The 22,073-nt window shown below is 39.4% G+C and overlaps 1 protein-coding gene across 1 annotated transcript; it reads right to left on the bottom strand.

Moving 5' to 3' along the window:
- Positions 1 to 4,791: 4,791 nt before the first annotated feature.
- Positions 4,792 to 13,644, bottom strand: tcf19l (transcription factor 19 (SC1), like). The gene is made up of 6 exons (XM_067612164.1): positions 13,460 to 13,644; positions 10,766 to 11,793; positions 8,027 to 8,196; positions 7,110 to 7,503; positions 6,477 to 6,990; positions 4,792 to 6,091 (listed from the first exon to the last, which is right to left on the bottom strand). Exons 2-6 carry the CDS (start codon positions 11,034 to 11,036, stop codon positions 5,749 to 5,751), a joined length of 1,692 nt encoding a protein of 563 aa, XP_067468265.1. The 5' UTR covers positions 11,037 to 11,793; positions 13,460 to 13,644; the 3' UTR covers positions 4,792 to 5,748.
- Between the last annotated feature and the right edge of the window lie 8,429 nt (positions 13,645 to 22,073).

Below are 22,073 nucleotides of genomic sequence, written 5' to 3'. Positions count from 1 at the left end.
ACATTCAACTTACCCTCCTTTAACACCCATTAATGGTATCTTGAGAGCTTTAGGCTTTTATTTTATGTGCTTGTCCAATCTATTTACAGTAAATCAATGGTAAATGTTGGTTTTATACTGTAAAAAAAAAAGAAAAAGATCATGTAATAATAGTTTACAAGATGCAGTATCTCATGAGGTATCTCATTGAAACCTTTATATTCTACTTTTATCATCAATCCAACGTATGAACAATCCAAAATACACACTATGTCCCTGCAAAGGTCCACAGGATCCTCTAACACTTCGCTCATTGTGTTCGGACAAACAGAAGAACCATTTTAGTCCAAAAATGTACAATATTTTCTTTTAAGGAGAACCAGGACTATTTAAAAATGTGTACAGTAACTGACAGAAACTGTGGGCTCTAAATATCTTTATAACCAATAAATAACAGGCTAAAAAAGTAACAATGAACATTTAAAACAACTTTTACTCAACTCAATGTCACTAACCTGTCTGACTTCAAGTTCCAACACTAAGACTGGGAATAGTTACAAAAACACCATAACCAAAGAATAACGCAACTATTTAGTGAACTTTACAGTGTCTTCGTCAGTTAAGTAGACTGGGATACAACCAAACTTACAGAGTAATGCACAGAGTTGCACTCAGGCGTGACAGATCATTTTGCTCAGAGAGATCGGAGCTATTGATATGTTGACTCATAGTGAGATAAATCCATCGGTTCATATGCAAGCCTCACTTTAACAGAAATTGGGGTTAAATAAACATTTTAAAATGAAATCACTCGTCAAATGTCAGAAATACTTGAACTACAATCATTTTCACAGTATTTTTTTTACAAGACTCTTGTTTTCTCTGGTGACTTCATATATTTTTGTCAGAATTATTTGAATTAGATTCTTTATTTGTTATTAAAGGTGTTTCTTTTAAAGGTTTGTGGAAGCAAAGAACAATGTGTTAATTCTACTTTTTGCTTTTGTAGCACCTGTTGAAGATTTTACAGCTGCACTGACTATAACTTGTAATTTGTTCCATTTACATAATAATATTAATTTATCCAGTCTCTAAACCTGTTATCCTGCGAGGTCAGTAATGTATTTCATGAAAACAAATATGACTAAGAATTCCTAACAGTGTAAAATCATCTAAGGACTATGTTTGCATAAGAATTCAACAACTTTGGAGAAATTGCACCATTTATTACCTATTCAAATTCACAAATAGATTGTATTAAGGTCTGTTTTTAAATGAGCTCTAACATAATCACTGAGTCCTAAAGGGAATTTACATGTTAATATGTGTAATCTACATTCAAATATCTGCGTATATATCTGTGCTCGTGTCAGTGAATGTACCAAAAATGTCTCAAAACTCTGCTCACTTCTTTCTAAACCATCAAACCAGACACACTGTAAGCAGCGATTCTGTGAGTAAATGTAGCTTCATGCATGGAGAACCAAGATAAGAAAAAAAAAAAAAATAGAGATAATGGGCTCCAGCTATGAGGATGTTCTCTTTGTTTGTTGATTCACACTCCTCTATGATCATCTCAAAGAAACAAATAATAAAAAATTATCAGATCCATCACATCTCTGCTTGGGATCATACGTTTTTTGGTTTTTTAAACACGACGACTGGAGGAAAACAAAATGTAAATTTCTATTATCAATGTTTCATCAATCACGATTCGGACTGGATGCATAACAATCAATAATAAATTAAATATGGCTTTGTGTTTTAGATCACAGACTCTTTGGTTATCATCTTTTGGGGATCAGAAAAAAAACAAACACTGTGAAGATAAAAACAGACAACGTACACAGTTTAATTTCTGAATATTCTTTATTTCTTCCCTGATGACTTCGACGCTGGTGGCATCTCAGAGAATTATGAGAAAAAGGTTTAATTCTGTACAACCCCGCAAAACCAACAAAGTTCAAACTGTGCTGTGTTTCTGCATTTCAATGTGATAATTAAAGTGAAGGCAGTGTGAAAGAAAGAAAAAAAAAAGTTCACAGTTCTTGTGAACTTTAGACTGAGAGTTAGTTCGACAGACTTAGCGAACAACAGTCCCTTTGATTAACTACATTTCCCAACTTGTATGTGAGGATGATTTTACTTTAAAGAGTCCAGACGTTTGAGATCTTAACTGTAAACAGAACAATAAACACATATGAATGACACAAGTGTGCTGTACATTAAGCAGATGGAAAAAATACTGAACACAGTGAGGAGCCCGCAGCAGTGAAATGACCAAAAACTTGATTTGTCAAAGCTTTGAAGCAGCTTTTTTTTGTTTGTTTTTAAGGCAACGCAGATGGAAACTATTGCTGTTAGTCATGCGGTTATCGATATGTAAGGCTGATTCATTAAATATTATAATAAGCAGCCACTTATGTGGTTAGCTTCATGACTTTGATGATGCTTTTTTTTTTTTTCCTGACCATAAGTGCGGAGGAGCAGTTCATAAATAGGGCGAGGAAGTTTGATTTCCATTAAACTTTCATGAAGTCGACTGTTGTTCAGTTTGCCCTGAAGAGATGCTGACAAAAAGTAAAATGTTGGGAGCAGACTCTGAACTTTTGGATGAAATATCAGCTATTGGAAGCTTTGCTGTAATCTTCTTGCAACTGGTTTTCAACAAAACACTTGTCAACTAGGGCTGCAGCTAACGATTATTATTATTATTATTATCATTATTAATCAATCTATGCATTATTTTTGATTGATGGATTATGTCAGAAAATTGTGAGCCTGTTACGATTACCAACAGCTCAAGATGACGTCTTCAAATTACTTGTTTTGTTCAACCAACAATATAAAACTATTAAACTTACAACATAAAAATAGAAGAAAAAGCAGCAAATTGTTTTGATGAGCTGTGACCGACAAAAATGTGCCGTATGAATCGATTATCAAAATATTTGATCAACTAATCAATCAGTTGGTGTTAAATTAAGACTGTATCTGCATTGAGTATCATAGAAAACAGCAGTGTGACGCATCGAATGAGGCTTCACTATGAATGTGACAGAATCTTAAATTACAATTATCATGCAAAAGGTTTCATACTTTTTTTTCCCCTTTCTTCTTCTTCTTCAGGTTGTACAGTTTGTGTCACAATGTGCCAATTTTAGCTTCTCGCCAATTAAAAAGTCTCACTCTCAGCGGCTGCATGTTTTTTTTTTTTCCACACACACATCTGTGACTGTTTGGAGAAACATCCGTTTTAAGACCTTTTCAACTGTTCGGTAACACCACATGAAAGTGAACAACGGGTGCACGCCGAGGTGCGCTAACACAACGGCGTGACACACACACCCCTGAACGTCAACGAGTGATGTGGTGGTGGGGAAAATGGCACATTTCTTTGAGTAAAGCTCAGGAAGACATAAACAGGCGTTTAAATATCTGTAGAGCTCTAAGAGACAAAAATATGCACGCTGACATCTGTACTGGTGGATGAAACTGCAAATAAAACCAGACATATAAACCGAAATAACTGACTTTTACACTTAAACGAAGCATCTGACTGCATCAAACGCGTTAAAGATGTGTTATAGTTTTAGGCTATTATGTAAAGCCCTATATATTTGATTACTGCAGTAGGGTCACAACATTCAAAAACATGAAGTTGCCATTTTCATGGTGATATGTTGTCAAATCTAGCTTTATCAAACAGAAAATAAAAGTGAGACTAAAGCGAGTAACACTACATTTATTCATTCCAGCAAACATCATTTAAGGAACACTTTTTTTGGGGGGGAGATTTTGGAATTAATCTAGTGAACTGAAAAGTGGTCCCGAAGCCAGTCATCAGATGTTTTTCCTTCTAAACTTTTTTTTTTTTTTTTTTTAACATTGTCTTGACAGCTTCTTACCCAATTATCTAGTTAAGCGAAGCCGACCGTCCTGCTGAGAAGAGAGAAGGCGACGAAGTAGCAGGACAGTCGCTGTATAATCTTCAAGCCTCAGCGGAGCCGAAGACGCATCTGATTTGACTGAAGAAAGCGACCGTTAGTATTAAATCTGCAACATTGTCGTCCACAATATCAGTCATTAACAAGTTCATATATACTGTATATTTTTTTTCCAACTTTTTTTTTTCATTTTGTGAAGTTTGAGAATCGAGTTATCTACATTTTCCATATTTTCCATTTTGTGCCATAGTGGTATTTACATATTCTAACAAGCCAGCGACACCAGCTCAGACAATCTAGATTTTTTTTTTTTTTACACTACCATTATCTGAATAGCTCTGAGTTTGAACTATGGTGCAGAACGTAAGCAGCTCAAAAAAAATGCTGTTTTAGAAAAACAAAGAGACTATTTTTTTGTCCTGGTGAGTCAAACTTAAGTGGAAGTTTAAAATTAAATAAAAAGGTAAAAGGTGCATCAGAGAAGAATCTGAAGATCTACACTTTGATTTTATTCTCCTCTACCAGCACCTGAGCGAAGACTTGTTTACTGTTCAGCTCAAATCAGGTCCAGCCCATGTCACCCAGGGGGAAAAAAAACAAAAAAAAAACATCCACTGTTGTCCAAGAGTTCAGTAGTGTGAAGATATGCTTAAAAAGAGGCGACTGATGTGAAGAGGAGACTTCAAAAGATCATCTTTGACATGAAGGTAAAATATAGTTCTAAAGCTCTTCATCCTGCTGTGACATTTCATTGGCGATGAGTCCTCCGACACCAGCGGTCGCCTGAGTTCTGCTGTCTTATACTGACATCGTCCCGCTGTCCGCCCCCCCCCCAACCCCCACCCCACCGCACCGCACCCCCCCCCCCCCCACTGAATACAGTAGCAGAAGTGCCTTGAAGCGTTTGATTACTGTCCCGAGAGCACCTCACATCGGCAGCCGCGATAAAAGTCCGCTGACACATTTCCTCGTGTTTAATTGTCTTGAAACATCACGCGCCCGCCCACAGACAGCTGCTGCCACCCGAGGAAGCTGCGTTAAAATATTTCATTGAGTTTTTATTAATCGCTGAGGTGGGAACATGCCGGCCCAGAGCCGTTTTCTTTAAGAGGGGAGGGGGGGTGGGTTTGAGCTTTTTTTTTGTGGCCTGCCAACAACTCTGACTGCCAACTAAACAGTTCGCTGAAGGTCCTTTTCTGCTCTGAAAAAATTAACCTGGCTCGTAAAAACAGTGAAGGTGGCTGCTCTGAGAGATGTCTAAAACTCCCAACATGGCAGCTTGAACTGAAACATTTCATTAATCTTCTTGAATGCTGCACGCCCCCTGGTCAGCGACGACCGTGGAGGGAGTGTACTCGGAAACATTTCATCATGTTATCCCCGCCTCAATCGCACCACTCTAGGCTTCGGAGCCGTAATGAAATCATTCCAGACATTTAATTACCTCCCTCTCCAAAGGCCGGGCCCTGAAACTGTGCAGACAAATGGGTTTGTGGAGCAGCTTAGTGGCAGTTCGGTCACAAATCCTCAATCTCGGGATGACTAGGATGCATAAACCGAAGCGAACCTCTTTTCCTGTCCTCACCAGTTGCTTTAGAGGTGATTGTAAAGCACCACATGCTTAAGTAGAGCTGCTCAGTGCCGTTAGGGGGAAATAGATGATGTAGGAGGATGTAGCTTATCTTGAAGAAAAAGGTCCAGGTGCGGCTGCATGAAAATAGACATTTTATGGAGGAAAAAATGTAACTTGCAACAGCTTGAAAGTTTAAACTGGAGCTTTTCATTTGGTTTCATCGTCCTGAGCTCTTTCCCTCGCTCCTCGTCAGTGGCAGCCGCAGTGGAAGTCGGCGTTGGGGTCCATCAGGAGCTTCTTGCGGTCGACGTGCAGGCAGTCTATGTGGTACCAGGCGTCGCACACGTCGCACTGGATCCACTGCACCGTGTCCTGCTGGGGCAACCGACACCGCGGGGCGGCGCACGGCTCCACCGCGCCCACCGCCGTCTCCTCGTCCTCCTCCTCTTCGTCGTCCTCGTCCTCGGAGGAGGAAGAGGAGGAGCCGGAGGAGGACGAGGCCGAGGAGGTGGAAGAGGAAGACGAGGAGGAGGGAGAGGGTAGGGAAGGCCGGGGAGGGAGAGGGTGTTTCCTGGGGCGGCCTCGTCGCTTGCTGCAAAGAGGAGAACAAAAAGAAAGAAAGAAGGAAAGAAAGAAAGAAGAGAGTTATTAGTGTGATATTTCATAAGATCTGTTTGCGCTGGACATCTTTACCTGGATTATAACCTTGAAAAACAAAACTTTAGAAACTGAACAGTTGCAGAAAAACAAAAACTCAGCATGGAAGCTTTCTAAAAGCTTAAAGACGCACTGTGGAGTTTTTTTTTTATAAATGCTTCCAAGCGCCTACGAACTCACATGCACATGCTCATGTCAATGGTTTCACACTATTCCACTGATCTACAGGTGGCGGAAACACACCAAGAAACACAACAATGTCTTATTGTGGTAGAATAATCAACAACAAGAGCTGCTAAACCCCCTTAAAAACCTCTTACCTGGTTTGATGGTGAAATCTGTTAAACTGCACCCTGCCTCTCTCTTCGGTGCGGATCCTGACTGAGGGTGAGGCTAGGCTGTAGTTCTCCCCTCCCACCACTAGGGGAGAGAAAACCGGGGAGCTGTGGGCCCTCCGCCTGCCTCTCTGCGCCGACGGAGAACCGTGGGCTGTTTTCTGTTGGCGGAAGGCGACGATGTTGCCGTGCATCACCGTCTGGACGCGGCGCATCGTCTCCAGCTCTTGTTTGTGTATGGCGGCGTTGGTGAAAGACGCCTGGAGGAGGTGATGGTGGTTGAGTCTGCTGTTTGTCATGGCGCCGTGGAAACTGCCGATGGTCCTGATGCCGACGGGGAAGGGTTTGGCCTCCAGCGGCCGCCTGACGTCGTTGTGGCTCTTGTTCGGTTGAAGCGGGAGAGGGGGAGGCGAGCTGAAACCCTCCGACTCTGACTTGTAGAGCCGCCGCCTCTTCTTTCCCCTCGCTCTCTGTCCGTCCTCCACAACTCCTGCCACAACTGGACATAAGCATAAAATATGTAAAATGTCAGAAAATATTGAAATTTTCTTTTTTAGTTTCCCCCTGGCTCAAGGTGACGTCTTTAAATGCCGTTTTTTGACAGTCACTCGGTCTTACCTCCTCTACTCCGGGGCTCGTCTGAGCTGTCGTCCTCGAGGAGCACCGTGTGAGCCGACTTCCTCCTGCTCCGGGAGGTCGGCGGCAGGGACTTCGTCGAAGGCGCCGAGGGTGCGGAGGAGAACGACGGAGGCGTGGAGGGCGGGAGCAGCGCGGAGAAGCCGGCGGCGAGAGGAGGCGAGGAGGAGGAGCCGGGGTCCGAGGCGGTTCCCTCGTGGCTGTGGCTCCTCTGGAAGGTCCAGGCGCTGCCCTTCATCTTGCTGAGGCTGCCTATAGAGCTGAGGATTACAGTGGAGCGGTTGATGGACAGCTTGGACAGGTCCAGGTTCGCCGCCACCTTGCGGTCCTGATTAGTTCTGATCCGGTTCTGTAAGTCGGAGGAGAAGGTTCCCGCCTAGAAAACAAGAGATAGAATCTTATACAGTAGAGTCCAAATGTCTGTCAATATCCATCAGCTGCTGAAGTTTTTAAATTGTGTAAGACTAAAGGGGGACGGAGCTTTTGCTGTTCTGGACAGACCTGCATGACTCAGACTGACTAAATCAGCGTCTTTTAAATCACTTTTGATATGTTTTTTTATCACATATTTTTTCTAACCTTATAAAATTTGGGTTAATTTGTCTGCATGTGTGTATTTATGTGCATATGTAAGTTTATGTATGAAATACATATGTACATGTTATTTTATAGACTAAGTACAAAATTAGGGCTGCAACTAACGATTATTTTCATTATCAATTAATCTGCTGATTATTTTCTGGACCAATTAATTATCATTTGTCTATAAAATGTTATAATTTCTCACAGTCAAAGGTGACGTCTTCAAATGTCAAAAGCCTAAAAAAATAAAAGCTTCAAATCTTCACATTTAATCTAAATCATCTCTGCTGCATCTTAAAAACAAACAAAAAAAAAACCTTTGGAATCGTGATGGCATCGAAGTCCAGCGGGCGAACTTTGACCTTCTGGAAGAGGAAGTAGAACTCGGAGCTCCCCGGAGCCGACTGTCCACCAAAGGTCAGCGTGTCGCCGTCTGAGAGTTCCCACTGGACGCCAGGCTGGAGGCGAACCTCGTTGACCCATGTGCCTAGCAACACCAGAGCAGAGGAGGTAAAAAGATTTATATGTTTTCAAAAAACAACTACAGCTGCATAATACTTCACTACAAAAGTGCAGGCGTTTGGCACAGCTTGAAGGAAGTGAGCCAGGAATGAAAACTGTTCTGCTCAAGAGACTCTCATTCAGCCGTATCATGTGAGGCGTAAAGAAAACCACGAGCAAGAATCAAACTCCACTTAAGTCACATGATCGGCTCAAAACAAACATACACAAACAAGCAACAGTTGTACAGTCGAGAGCGACGTCCCCTGGAGCCAGATCATCGCAGAACTTTTTTTTTTAATATATGACCCGTCTGAAGAACAAAGAATAAATCAAAGTGAGCGCGGCCTCGAAAAATAAAGTCATTTTTCGACGATCAATGTGTTTACAGCTTCCCGAATTGAGGGGGGGGGGGGGGGGAATGTAAAGCAGTCTGTGAAATGGACCTAGAATTGAGGAGCTGGAAGGCTACGAGGCAATCAAATGGCCATGACAGCGCCGCACGAAATGAGAAATGCACAGTGAATACTAAAGTGTAATTTTAATAGCTAAAATGAGAAATGTGTGAAACAGACTGTGAAATTACTTGAAAAATTAGGCATTAAGATTCTGAGTCTGTCAGACACGTCCGTCGACTTTAAGTGACGACCCAACTTTCACTCTCCATCTCCTCCTCCACCCCCCGCCTTGTACCACTTCCTGTGCACTTCAGGTTTCACTAAACAATATTTAGTAAACTGCGGTAATGAGGTGTAACACCCCTGACTTCCGTGTACAGATGATGTAAGACTTTCGCCCTCCGTGTCCGACACCTGCAGACGGACGTCACATCCACTATTATTACTTCTCACTCTTCAATTACTTTTTTTTTTTATTACTCCGTCTTTTGTTTCTTTGCTTTTTTTTTATCCTCAGTTGTGAACAATCACTTGAGAGTGTAAGAACTAGAGTGTGTGTTGACTTTATTAATGCCGGCACAGTTTAAAAACATGCAAACATTGTGTCATTACGTTTTCATCCATAAGTAAATGCATTTTCTTGTTCAGAGGAGCTTTTTTGCTGCTGTTACGTGCTCATTTTTATTTCTTGCAAGCATCAAGTTTCCTCAGTGTTTGTTGCTGTGAAACTTGTCTGACTGGTTTTTGAAAAGCTTTTATCTACATAAAGATTTGTTTCTCCACAAGGTTGAGTTTCTTCAGTGATCAGAGCCTCACAAGTTCATTTCATATGCAGATAAAGTTGCGTGAGATTGATGACATTTTAATAACAAATGTACTTTTGGTCACATACAGACGACATAAAGGAAAAAGCTGAACAAGTGAGCAGAGAAACATGTTCAACAAAGATTCTTCCGTACGCGTAACAAGGGGTCAGTGATTTTATTTAAGGAGTATGACAATTATGTGTATTATGGCCTTCACATTCACCTATGTAAGGCTGCAACTAACCATTGTTTTTATTATCAAGCAATCTGCCAATTATTCTCTCAATCAGTTTGTCTATAAAATGTCAGAAAATAGTGAAAAATGCCTGTTTTGATTTCTTAAAGCTCAGGATGATGTCTTCAAATGTTTTGTTTTTTTTCTGATCAACAGTTTAAAATCCAAAGATGAGGCTGAGGCTGCACTTTGTATTTCTACAGGTGTGTTTTTGGGCAGTTAATAGCTGTGTGTGTGTGTGTGAGTTGGTTTGTGAGGCTCTGCTGCCGTCAGAGCGCAGGTGTTAGTCTTGGTATATCTGTCAGTAAATCAGCAGAATGTGTGTGTGTGTGTGTGTGTGTGTGTGTGTGTGTGTGTGTGTCTCCTCCATATCAGAAAAATGTGTGATTTTTATGTTTCACCTGCTGCAATTTTTAGTATTTGCATTCCTGTCAATCTAAATGTGCCTGCGGTCTTAAACAAGAAGCGTTTGTACTTCTTTCTAGAGCTGCAACAATTAGTTGATTAACTGATTAGTTGATCAGCTGAAAATTCAACCAATTATTTTGATAATCAATGCATTGTTTTAAGAGAAAATGTACGAATTCTCTGGTTCAAGCTTCACAAATGTCAATATTTTCTAGTTTCTTTCGCTTTCTATGACAGTAAACTAAATGTCATCGGGCTGCAGACTGTTGGTCGGGACAAAACAAGACATTTAATGATGTCACCTTGTCTCGTTTGGGTAAATTTTTTTAACACTTTCTGAGATTTTATAAACCAAACAACTAAACGATTAACCAAGAAAATAATCGTTAGTTGCAGCTCTGATTCTTTCCATTAAAACTTGGTGTGTGTATTTTTAAAAAGGCCTTCAAGGTACTTTTTCCCATTAGTGTGTGTGTGTGTGTGTGTGTGTGTCTTTCCCTGTAGAAGTATTCATCTTTCTTGTAAATGGGTGTGTATCTTTGCACCTTTCTCTCTTCCACAATGACTGTAGAGAGAGGTGTATGTGTGTGTGTCAGCTTGTCGTTATAACTCTCATCATGACTGTGATGGTGTAGACGTGTGTGTGTGTGTGTGTGTGTGTGTGTGTGTGTGTGTGTGCGTGCGTGCGTGACTCATCCTTTCCCTCACCATGACTGCTCCTGTCCTTGATATGGACCCTCCATCCCTCTTCCTGTGACGTTGCGTCACCTCCGTTCGCCTCCCTCTCGGCGTGCAGCTCGGCGTGGATCCGCGACACCGACGTCGAGTCCAACGTGACGTCGCACAGCTCGGCAGCCCGGCCCAGACGGAAGACCGAGTGGCTCAGCGCCGGCCTGAACGTGTACAGGTCCCGCGCAGAGTCGCCCGCCGACGAGCCGATCCTAAGCAACTGGAAGCACGGCTGCACCCCGGACAGCATGACTGAAGGGTTTGATTGTCTGCCACCGCCAAGCCCCCACCTGCCCCACCCGGAGGCCACAACCGGTCTGTGACAGGCCCTGAGTTACAGGAGGCTGCGATCCATTTTGGGATACAACCTTATGCTAGTGGAAAGGAGTTAAATCGAAGGCATTTGTGTTTGACCAAAGAGTGTTGACTCCTAACATAAATATATTTTATTAAAGATAAAATATTCAAAACATAGGCCTTTAAGCACTGAATGTGAAGGTTACAGTCAGGTGCACAGGCTTTGAGCAACAGGTGTTTGCATTAGCATGGAAAGCTGTTATGTCCTGCTGTGAATACATGAATAAATAATGAGGATAGAGAGTGTACTGTATAAGCAGGTGAAGTGTGCAAATGAGCTTCTGCACTGTGTAAACAGACTAAATCCCCCATGGAGTGGAGGCTAAAAGTTGGTGGATCTGACAATAAAGAGCTTCAGTAACGTGCCTGTGACAGCCTGTGTGTTACCGTGGCGCTAATGCGAAGGCGCAGTAAACATTCAAACGGTGAAAAGCAAACCTGCCGAAAAACCTGACAGCCGTGACTTTCAGCTCGAGTTCTGAGGTTTAATATTTTAAGGTTTGAGCAGCTGTCAACTGAGCCTGTCTGTATATGTGTGTGTGTGTGTGTGTGTGAGTGAGATTAAAATCCCAGGCTCCTGACATCAATTGACATCAACTGTCTCACAGGTGGGAAGCCTGACAGGGTGTAACAGCTGTGGACTGTCTGATCTGAAAGAAAACAAAAGAAAAGTCCATGAATCAAAAGTGGCTTTTGCTTAATTGCTCTACTTAGTGTCTGAAAAACAGCCCAGACCTGATATATATAATTTAGTTGACACCTCAGAGGACATAAAACCAGAAAAAAAACAAACACTTTTAGTCATTTCATCACATGCTCCACTTAAATCAAGCTAGTGTCACAATGTAGCAGAAGCATGAAGATGCTATATTTACGTCCCATCTGTAGGACGGCTCCGGCTCAACCGAAATGCTGCAGCCGAGGAAAAAATCTCAACATATTACTTCTATATTTAGATCACTTCACTGGCTTCCGACAAAATACAGAATTGATTTCAAAATTCTGCTCACTGTTTACAAATCACTTAATAGTCAAGCTCCTGAACACATCTCTGACCTGCTCACTGCTTACAAACCCTCCACAACCCTCAGATCATCAAACACTGGTCTCCTAACTAGACACGTGATCAGAATAAGCCTGGTGAAGGTGCATTCAGTCATTATAGCCCCAGTCTCTGGAACAAACTGCCCGATGATATAAGATGTAACACAACTGTGTCGTCTATTAAACGCAAGCTAAAGACTCACCTGTTCTCTCAGGCATATGGCTAGCTAGTGCCTACATCTATCTGTCTGTCTCTTTGAGTGAATGTGAGCAGGTGTGTTGCACGAACACACACTCATGGCCACTTTATTGGGTACATCGGTGCAATCTAATGTAAACCAGTAGAACAGCTCTGCCGTAAATTCTACATTTACAAAACTTATACATTTTCAGTTTTTGTTGACATTGTCAGAAAGGTGATAATTCTATTAAATGTTTATTATTGAGGTCGTAGTGGTGGTGGTGTTCCTAATAATTTGCCCTCCTCATGTATATTAACGGAGTGGGCAAAATATTAGGAACAATATTCAATATAATGCACCCCAGTACACAACCACCAGCCCACTATGACCTCAATAATAGACATAAAGTAGAATTATCACCTTTCTAACAATGTCAACAAAGCTTTGTTAAAGTACAAAAGTCAATTAATCAATTAGATTATACAGGTGTGCCTAATAAAGTGGCCAATGAGTGTATGACTGGGTATGTATGTGTGGGTGGACAGGTGATGAATTATTTTTATGAATGTGTCTTTTTTTATATCTATGTATATAAATATGTATAGATGATTCATTTGATTTTTGTTCCTATGTGTTGTGTGTAAAGCGCATTGAGATTACTTTGTATGAAATGTGTTGTATATACATACACACATATACAAATAAATCTGACTTGCCTTAATCAGACTATAAAAACTGAACATAACTTTGTAAAGTTGAGCTACAGCTATAACATGCACCACATGCCGTAGACCAGCTGCACGCAGACTCACTGACAAATCCTGGGATCACGACACAAAGCAAGAAACAATAACCGGCACGGATGAGCGGCTTGTCAGGTCAAACTTCACTTTAGCCACAATAGTTGCTTATATTCTTATGTAATGTACATATTTACTTAAGCAAACATACACTGATTAGCGTTAAGATAAGAGCGACGAGAGCAATGAGATGTCGCAGTCCTGGTTTTTTAGCTTGTCAGTCAAACAGGATTAAGCTAGCTGACGTTAGTTCCTTGTAGGACAGAATGAAAGTCAAAGCTGCCACTTACAACAACAACAGGAGCTTCACACCGACTTTATGTCATTAACTCTTCACAAACACCGTCGACGTCCAACCAGCGACTTTAACTCCGCCGCTGCACAAGTTTTATTTTTTTCTTTCTGCAGTTTTTTATCGCCGTTGTTTGCCAGACTTCGGTGCGGCTTTTCGCCTTCTTTCCTCCCAGGAGGAAGTCCTTTGAAATTTGGCGCGCCAGTCCCGCCGCTTCCGTGCGCTTGAAACTACGTCACGTCCTGCTCCGCCCCGATTGGCTGGCAGCCAGGGCGCCTTCAGCTCGGGACAGGCCCATCTGAGGGCTGGAGCCAAATGTCAGTTTTCACTATAGGACAGTGGTGGAGGAAGTATGCAGATACTTTACTCAAGCAATGTAAAAAACACTCCATTACAAATAAAAGTCCTGCATGAAAAATCCTACTTAAGTAAAAGTACAAAAGTATTGGCAGCAAAATATATTTAAAGTATATATGACATCATTAGATTATTAATACTTAACCATCAGTGTGTAAGTAGCATGTTACTGTTGTAGCTGCTGGAGGTGGAGCTAGTTTAGTTTCAACTACTTTATATACAGTTAGCTAGTTTAGTTCAGTGGTTCCCAACCTAAGGGTCGGGCCCCTCCAAAGGATCCCCAGATAAATCTGAAGGGTCGAGAGAAGTTTAATGGTAGAGGAAAGAAGACATCTCTTTTCAGTTTTTGGATTTCTTCTCTAATCTTTGATGATTTTTGGTGAAATAATGGATCATTTGAACATTTATTGAAATGAAACCATGTGAGAAGTTTAGAGGGAAAAATCACTATCTGGTGGAGCTGTTAACAACTCATAGACATCTGAAATGTGACCCCGACTACACACTGCTTTTTGTAAGACATCAAAAGCCAAAAAAGTTGGAAACCACTGGTTTCATCTTTAAACAATGTGTTGTATTTTAAAAGCTTGTTATATTATCCATTGTGTCAAATCTTCATCTGAATATTAACTTAAGATGTCAAATAAATGTAGTGGAGTGGAAGTATAAAGTAGCATCAAAAGGAAATTAGATTAGACAGCTTTATTAATCCCCAAAGGGGAAACTCATGTGCCACCAAATCAACTCATGCAGACAGCCAACAATGTAGACAATGTATTCCCAGTACACGGCAAATTAATAACACCATAAAGCCATTTAGACATGATTGACAGCTGAAAGGTGCCATGGATCTAAACCACATCTAGAAGTGTTGAGTATGGGGTAAGGCCAATCACAGAGAAAGCCTTTCTGATCATCTTATTTATCATGTTCTTATCATCTGCAGTGATGGTGCCCCCACAGCAGAGCACAGCATAAAAGAGGAAACTTGCTATGATTCCCTGATAAAAAAAAACCCCAAAACAAAACAAAAACAATATGAAGAAGCTTCTTGCTGATATCAAAAGATCTAAGCTTCTTCAAGAAAAATAGTCTTGACTGAGCCATCTTGAATACAACCTCAGTGTTCTTTTTCCAGTTTAATTTACTGTCCAGGTAGACACCAAGATATTTGTAAGACTGGACAATTTCTATCTGCTGACCCTCATATATAAAATACTCAAGTAAAGTACAAGTACCTCAAAATTATACTTAAGTATAGTACTTGAGTAAATGTAATTTCCACCACTGGTGTAGGAGTTGTTTCTTTAGCAGAATGCAGTTCATCCTGCAGGCTGCTTCACTGCAAGAAGCATCATACTAACATTCAGTTTGAAGCATGACTGAACATAGGATCCCTTTATAAAACAGAGGAAGTAACGTTAAAGCAGTTATAATTATAATTACAAACTGATTTAACAAGTTTTCATTATATGTATCTTTTATTTATTTTGCTTCATTATACGTTTATACAATTTATCTTATTTTACTTTTACTTTTATTGTTATTTTTGTTGTTCTTATTTTAGGAGAAAATCAATGGAAGTTAATGTTTCCCTAAAAATACACTGACTTTAAGGTACATTTTGTTTTGTTTTTTAGTTCCTTCCTTTGTAATTACTATTTATTTTCACTTATTTTTTCTTATTTAGAATAGTTAGAATAGTTTAACACAGTTTTTGGCTTACCTTTCACATTTTCGGTACACTATGGATTCTAAAATGGTAGTAGTAGTATGTTGTGTTGATTGTTGTCGTGTGTATTGTCTGTTGCACTTTGAGCTCACCAAAGCAAATTCCTATTAATGTTTGTTATAATGGCCATAAAGTCTCATTTAGACTCATTAATATTCTTATTGGTGCCTGTTTGTCTTCAGTAACTGGCAAAGGCGCCCCTCCCTGGGAGATATTTACCGCCACCAACCCCCTTTTTTGATTCAATACCTGCCCCTCGAAAATAAATCCAAACTGTCTCATAAAATGCTGTAAAAGCACAAAGTAACTGTTATGTAAGTGCGGCCTTATAGCTGCAGCGCCGCCCACTTTACGCCTACAGGCAACCAACTGCAGTTCAAACCGTACAAATCTATACTTACTGTATCACTACTTTCTTTCTATACTCAGGTAACATCAAAGTTGAAGAGCTGAGCTTTAAGATCAGAATGTGTTTGTGATCGAGACTATTTATGAAAACAAAACCTTCCCAAATGGTTCCATGGTTTAAATCCATTACTGAGATTTAAATGAAAAATGAGTTTGTATGAATGAAATAGCATCAATACGAAGGACACAAAAACCGCTCTGATTCACTATCTGTTGAAAATTCGTTTAATTGGAATTATTCATTCACAGAAAAAGAGAAGCTTTACAAAAGTCTGTGCAGGATGCCAAAAGGTCTTATATAGTATATAAATAATCACTGGTTTATTCTTCAAGCAAACGAGGACGTGTGGTCGCTTGTTCATGGCAGTACAGGGAAGCATTGTAAAAGTCAATGATTACCTTGGTTTGGCAAATTAAATCTGAACTCTTATATAAGAAGCATACACATAATTTCAAAATGAAAGTAACAACAAGTACCAAGAGAGATTTGCAAAAACATACCATGGTCTCCTTGGTACCTGTACATTTCACTTACAACAATCAAAACGATCCTGAACACTTTCATGGTTCGATGCTTATTGCACATGTTGCTCGATCAATGACAATAGAGATGAATTAATCTGGACTAAATCAACATTTAAACTTAAACCCAACGGTGCAACACTGAACTTAAATTCTGTATTTGTGTTAATTTTTCAGAGCTTCATACCAGCATGCCATGAGGATTCACACAGATTTAACAATGAGATTCATACTGTCTTGATTTTAACATACATTTCTTATGCAACCTGGATGTAACTGAAACAAAACAAGGTTTTTCAATCACCATCATCGAGGCTTTACATTATAAACCATTATCATAAATAAATTACAGACAGTGAAGTAAATAATTTGCAGATACAGGACTAGATCAAGTCAAAAAGAAAGTCTGATGTATCTTATTTTAAAGGATTTACGTTGTATTTTATAATAATAAAATACCACACTGTATATGTAGATATATAAAGTACCAGTCAAAGGTTTGGATACATTTTCTCATTCAAGTGAATAGGAAGGTATGTCCAGACTGCTGACTGGTACTGTATATCTAGTAATATTGACGATCACAATACTTCTCCTGACTGAGTCGAGGGCTAAAACAACAGATAGGATCTAATTTAGCCTCAAGAGCCATCCTGACCCTGCGGTTTCCCAAAACCATTTTAAAACCAGGAGATTTGAAAGTCTATGGAGAGATTTATGAAAAGACTGGCCATGATATGTAGTACATCCACTTATCATTGCATTCAACATATCAGCATAATATTTAATCCACATTAAATAACTTTAATGACCCTGAAGACCACGTCATATATGTTAGTTTAGAAGCATTTAAATGAACATCAGCTTCATGGCTGCAAAGGAGTCATAAAGAGTATTTATAATGCGTCAGATGTGATGTTAAAGGAGAACACTAGTGTCAGTTTTTGATTGATTTTTGCTATTTGATTCATTTTAAATTAAAATACAAAAGTTATGACGCCATGTCAAAGACACGCTTAAAGACGCGAGTGACATGACAAAGTTAGTAAGGCGACTTGTTTACTGCAGAGACGACTTCTTCCTATGATTGACAGAACAGAGTGTGACATTAAACACTCAGCTCAGATACCATAACAATAAAACACAAAGTTTTTCTGTGCCAAATAGGTACTCCGTGTTTTCATATTTCATATATATATTTAATGTGTCATATTTTACAATAATGAACGGCAGCAAACAGCTTCTTCTTTCTCCAGCTAGACTGACACCAACAACAAATAAAAGCGCCTTGGATGATTGGCAGCAACCTTAAAAAAAAAACAAAAAAAACACTGGTATTCTCCCTTAACTGTCACGCTCAGTTGAATGCCAGCAGTGGAAAGTGAATTTAAGGAGTCAGGAGGATTGTGGGAAACCAGAGCCAGATGTCAGCGACAGGTGAGAAATTAACAAAATCAGGATAGACTCAGGAGGCAAGCTTTACAGAAAAGTGCAATTCATATTATTACTATCGTTATTAGCTATCAGCATCACAGCTGCTGTCCCACAAGCAATCTACAGGTCAGCATGCTGCAGTTACACAACCTCTTAGGTATACACTTGGACAGCAGTTATAGGCTATAATATCAGAGTAAGGAGAAATACTAAGCACGTTATTAGCGATAGTAGTGTTGTTTTTTTGTTTTGTTTTTTTGATGCTAAATGTGATGCTACAAAAAAGTTCTGACGATGAAATGTATTCAAGCATGTTCATTCTTTCAAAGGAGGTGTGATTTTCTGCAAATGCACTCATCTATTTTAGGATGACATACGTTTGTCCCAGTAAAGTAAACACACAGGTTATATGAAAATTCTACATTATTTTTAGGAATACATTTTCATTTTTTTTTCTCTTGTATAAAAAAACATTCTCAGGTGCTGGGAGTATCACAATGGGGAAAGATGTGTTACTACAAAGCAATTTCCGAGCAAATGGGGTGCAATGCATCACTGAATAATTCACAATGTAGCCCAGAGTAGGAGTGCTGTTAAAGTGGGATCAGTTCCTCCAAAAAGAGAGTGGGTTCCTTATTCATAAAATGTTCTTACTATGAAATATTGTGCTTATGGTTGAGCTTAGAGTGAAAAAGATCAGTGGTTTTCAATGATTTTCTCCAATTATCTGCCATGAATCAACAGATACAACTAAATTAAATCACAGAATTGAACTGGAGTGAATTAAAATGTATTGATCTCAGTGTCATTAGCCGTGGTTGACAGTTTCTCCAACACTATTTTGTGCTAAAGAGAATTTCTATTGTGATCAGAGGTATTAGCAAACAGCCACACTGCAGACATCATTTTATGGTTTTTCATCATATTCTCTGGAATTACTGAGAACAGTAGATTAACAGAGGAGCGAATCTACCAGAACTGAAAGAACATTTCATCAAATCTCCCTCTATCCACACAGGGATCAGCACTCCTGCTCCGAGAGGCTTTGTGAATAGCGGCTCGGATGTGTAATGAAACAGAAAACATCAGAGCGAGGCTGAAAGACAGAAAGTGAAATCCTTTCATAAAGCCTACGTCAGCTGTGATTGCCTGAACTTACAGTATTATTATTCCTACAGCTACATGCTGAAATCCATAGGAGGTTTGTGCCCCTTCACCCTGCAAAAACACAAAAAGTGCCCTCCAACAGAGGCTTTGTAATGTATGAAATTTCCAATCCGTGTATTTAAATCTGATAACGTCACTGAAAAGGTCAGTTCATTTATCTAAATTGTCCTTGTGTCATCTTATCTAAGTACCATTAAGCAGTCTCTGCAAATATTATTTGACTTATGAGTGATATCTAGCACTCTACAAAGGCTTGAATTTGTTGTAATAGGGGTGTAAATCTGTTTATTTCACATCATTTAACAAATCACATCAGGCATTTTAGGTAATATGTTGATTTGCCTTCTTATGCTATTTCCAAGCAATGTTGGCAGAGTGGGAGGAATAGAAAACCCCTTTATATTCCTACTTAGTAGCTTGTAATCACCGTGTAATCACACCAGATAAATATCTTCCATTAGCTTTTTATCCATTATGTTACATATTTGTGGTGGTTTGTTAACGAGTAAAAATAGATAAGTGGTGTATAAGTCTTTTTTTAATCAGCTGAATCGACTATATTAGTGTTACCATGAGATTTTATCCAGATGTAATTGCCAGAAATAGTGGCTTTGCAGCCATTTTGCAACCAATTTGTTGATACTGCTGCAGTTCTTTTCATTAAATGGGAGATATTGCAACTGTTAGAAATTCCCAATATCAGCGGGACTGGGAATTACAATGTTTTTTTTCCCCATTGAGCTGCTGACAATCACAGTCTGTACAACACGACGTGAAGACAGTATTAGCAGAAGTTGAATGAAAATATCTACTATGTCACCTTTGTGTCATCTGAAATGTGTTAGCTAAGCTAGCCTACTTCCATCAACGGTCCCATTTAACAACTCAAATGTGTCTACTTGTGTGTGTCAGTTTAACACATGTAGAAATAGAAAATAAGATATTGCTCATGCTAACTGCTCATTAAGCTAACTGCTTAATGAGCAGCTAGCTTAATGAGCAGTTAGCTTAGCATGAGAGCAGTTTACTGACCAACAGCAGATAGCAAAGCTAGGCTAAACATCTCCTAAAGTTAACTCCCAGACAGCAAACAAAGTGTATTTTCCCCTCATGGAATATATTTTTTTTAAACCAGGCATCTTTTTTCACCTCCTCATTAACTTAATTTAATTGAGTAGTCAATATTTTTGTAAATACACACTTTGACTGTTTTCCGATATCACTGTACAGCACGTTGGTTTCCTGCATATTGTCTCTCCTGGTCCTGCTTTGTTAGCCTGTTCTTGAAAACAGATTCTAAGTCTAAATAAAACTACCTGGTAAAATAAAATAAAATAAAAACAGTGCACACCTGATACTCCAACCCTGCTGAATCAAACTTTGATGAAAGGATTTCACTCACAGCATCACTGTGATTCAAACATGTAAACATGAAATGAGCGGAAAAAAAACCAGAGAGTCTTCCCAGCTGAAGGCATCTCCAGCACTGTGTGTTAGTTTTCTACCTACTGTGGACATGTGGTTAAAGGATCAATGCAGCGTTTTAATAGTATAAAATCTTGCATAAGCCTTGCAGTAAGAAACATATTAGTATTTCCACACTATACACATGCATATCACATATTTTTATATTTTACAACAGTGAGAAAAGGGATGATTAAGAGTGACTGATGACATATGTGCTATGTTTTGTTTCTGTTTCCTTCCCTGTGAGTGTTGTTGTGTGCCATTATCATTAATATTGCTTTAGATTGAATTAAAAACCCTTTGACCATCAATTTGTCATTCACCCAAAGACAGCCATCATCTTTCCTATTAGAGCTTATGTGAATCCACCTGATATTTACATGACACACAGAGTCAGTTTGAGGAGTTTTACTGTTGCCTTTTAGTATTAAGATATATATATATATGTGATTAAGTCAAGAAGTCCCTGCATGAGCAAAAGCACTGCCCTATAAAACCATACAAAATCAATAATTCAATGACATGTAAGTAGGGTAAGTCATTTTACACACTTATAATTCTTTTATTCAACATTTTACCTCTGCAGTGAATAAATCCAAAATTTCCTGAATAAGAAGGGAACTAGTTATTCTAGTCGTTTTTTTTTTTTTTTTTTGCGGATGAATATATTATATTTACAATAGCTGCTACTTATTTTTTACCCCTTTTTATAACAATGTGAACCTTTTTATGTTTCAAAAGGTTCACGCAAGTTTAATTTTGTGCTTTTCTTTACCAGACACCAAAACATCTGTGTCTGTCTGACTGCTTTTAGTAACACTCAGAGGTATTGATCATTAAATCTTGCAGATTTCTCGGGTTGACATCAAGTCATTTGCAACATGAGGTAGCCCTACTGCTAACAGCTGTCAATGGCAACAACAACAACAGCGGCAACTAAACGGGATCCTCGAGATGGCGGAGCCTTGTTATGATGAAGATCATTGTGGTTTGGATTAATTCAGTGGTTGATTGGTTACAAATCTAAATGTGTGAAAGTGTTCTCTACTCTATATGAGCGTGACAGATTGTGGATGGAAGGACATGTATGGACCGAGTGTGTGATGTCTCGCTCTCGTTTTGTGAAATATCTTTGGTGTAATTCGGTTTTCTGTGACCTGAATTAGCCCACAGTCCTTTGCCACGGCAAGGAAAGGAAACTAATTAGTCAAAAGCGGTTGTTGGGGCTGTAGGAGCTAAATCTAATTGAAGCTGTTCATGCTCTTTTAGATTTATTTGAAGCTGTTCCATGCCACTATTGCCACCCTCTCAACTCAATCTTTCTTTCTTTCTGTCTTTCTTCTCCCACAAAATGTATAAATTTTTGTTCAGTGTGTAATTAAATGAACCACTGCTAATCTGGTCACCTATAAAAACTTAAGCTTAAAATGTAGGACTACAGATTTTAGAAGGATGTCATTTAGAAGCTACCTGACTATGTGATATTTTAGGTTTCTCATACATGCTTTTGCAGTAAAAAAAAAAT

The sequence above is a fragment of the Thunnus thynnus genome, chromosome 15 (assembly GCF_963924715.1).
Source record: "Thunnus thynnus chromosome 15, fThuThy2.1, whole genome shotgun sequence".
In the NCBI taxonomy this organism is placed as follows: Eukaryota; Metazoa; Chordata; class Actinopteri; order Scombriformes; family Scombridae; genus Thunnus; species Thunnus thynnus.
The sequence above is the reverse complement of the archived record's forward strand: the minus strand, read 5'-3'. Positions and strand labels throughout refer to the sequence as shown.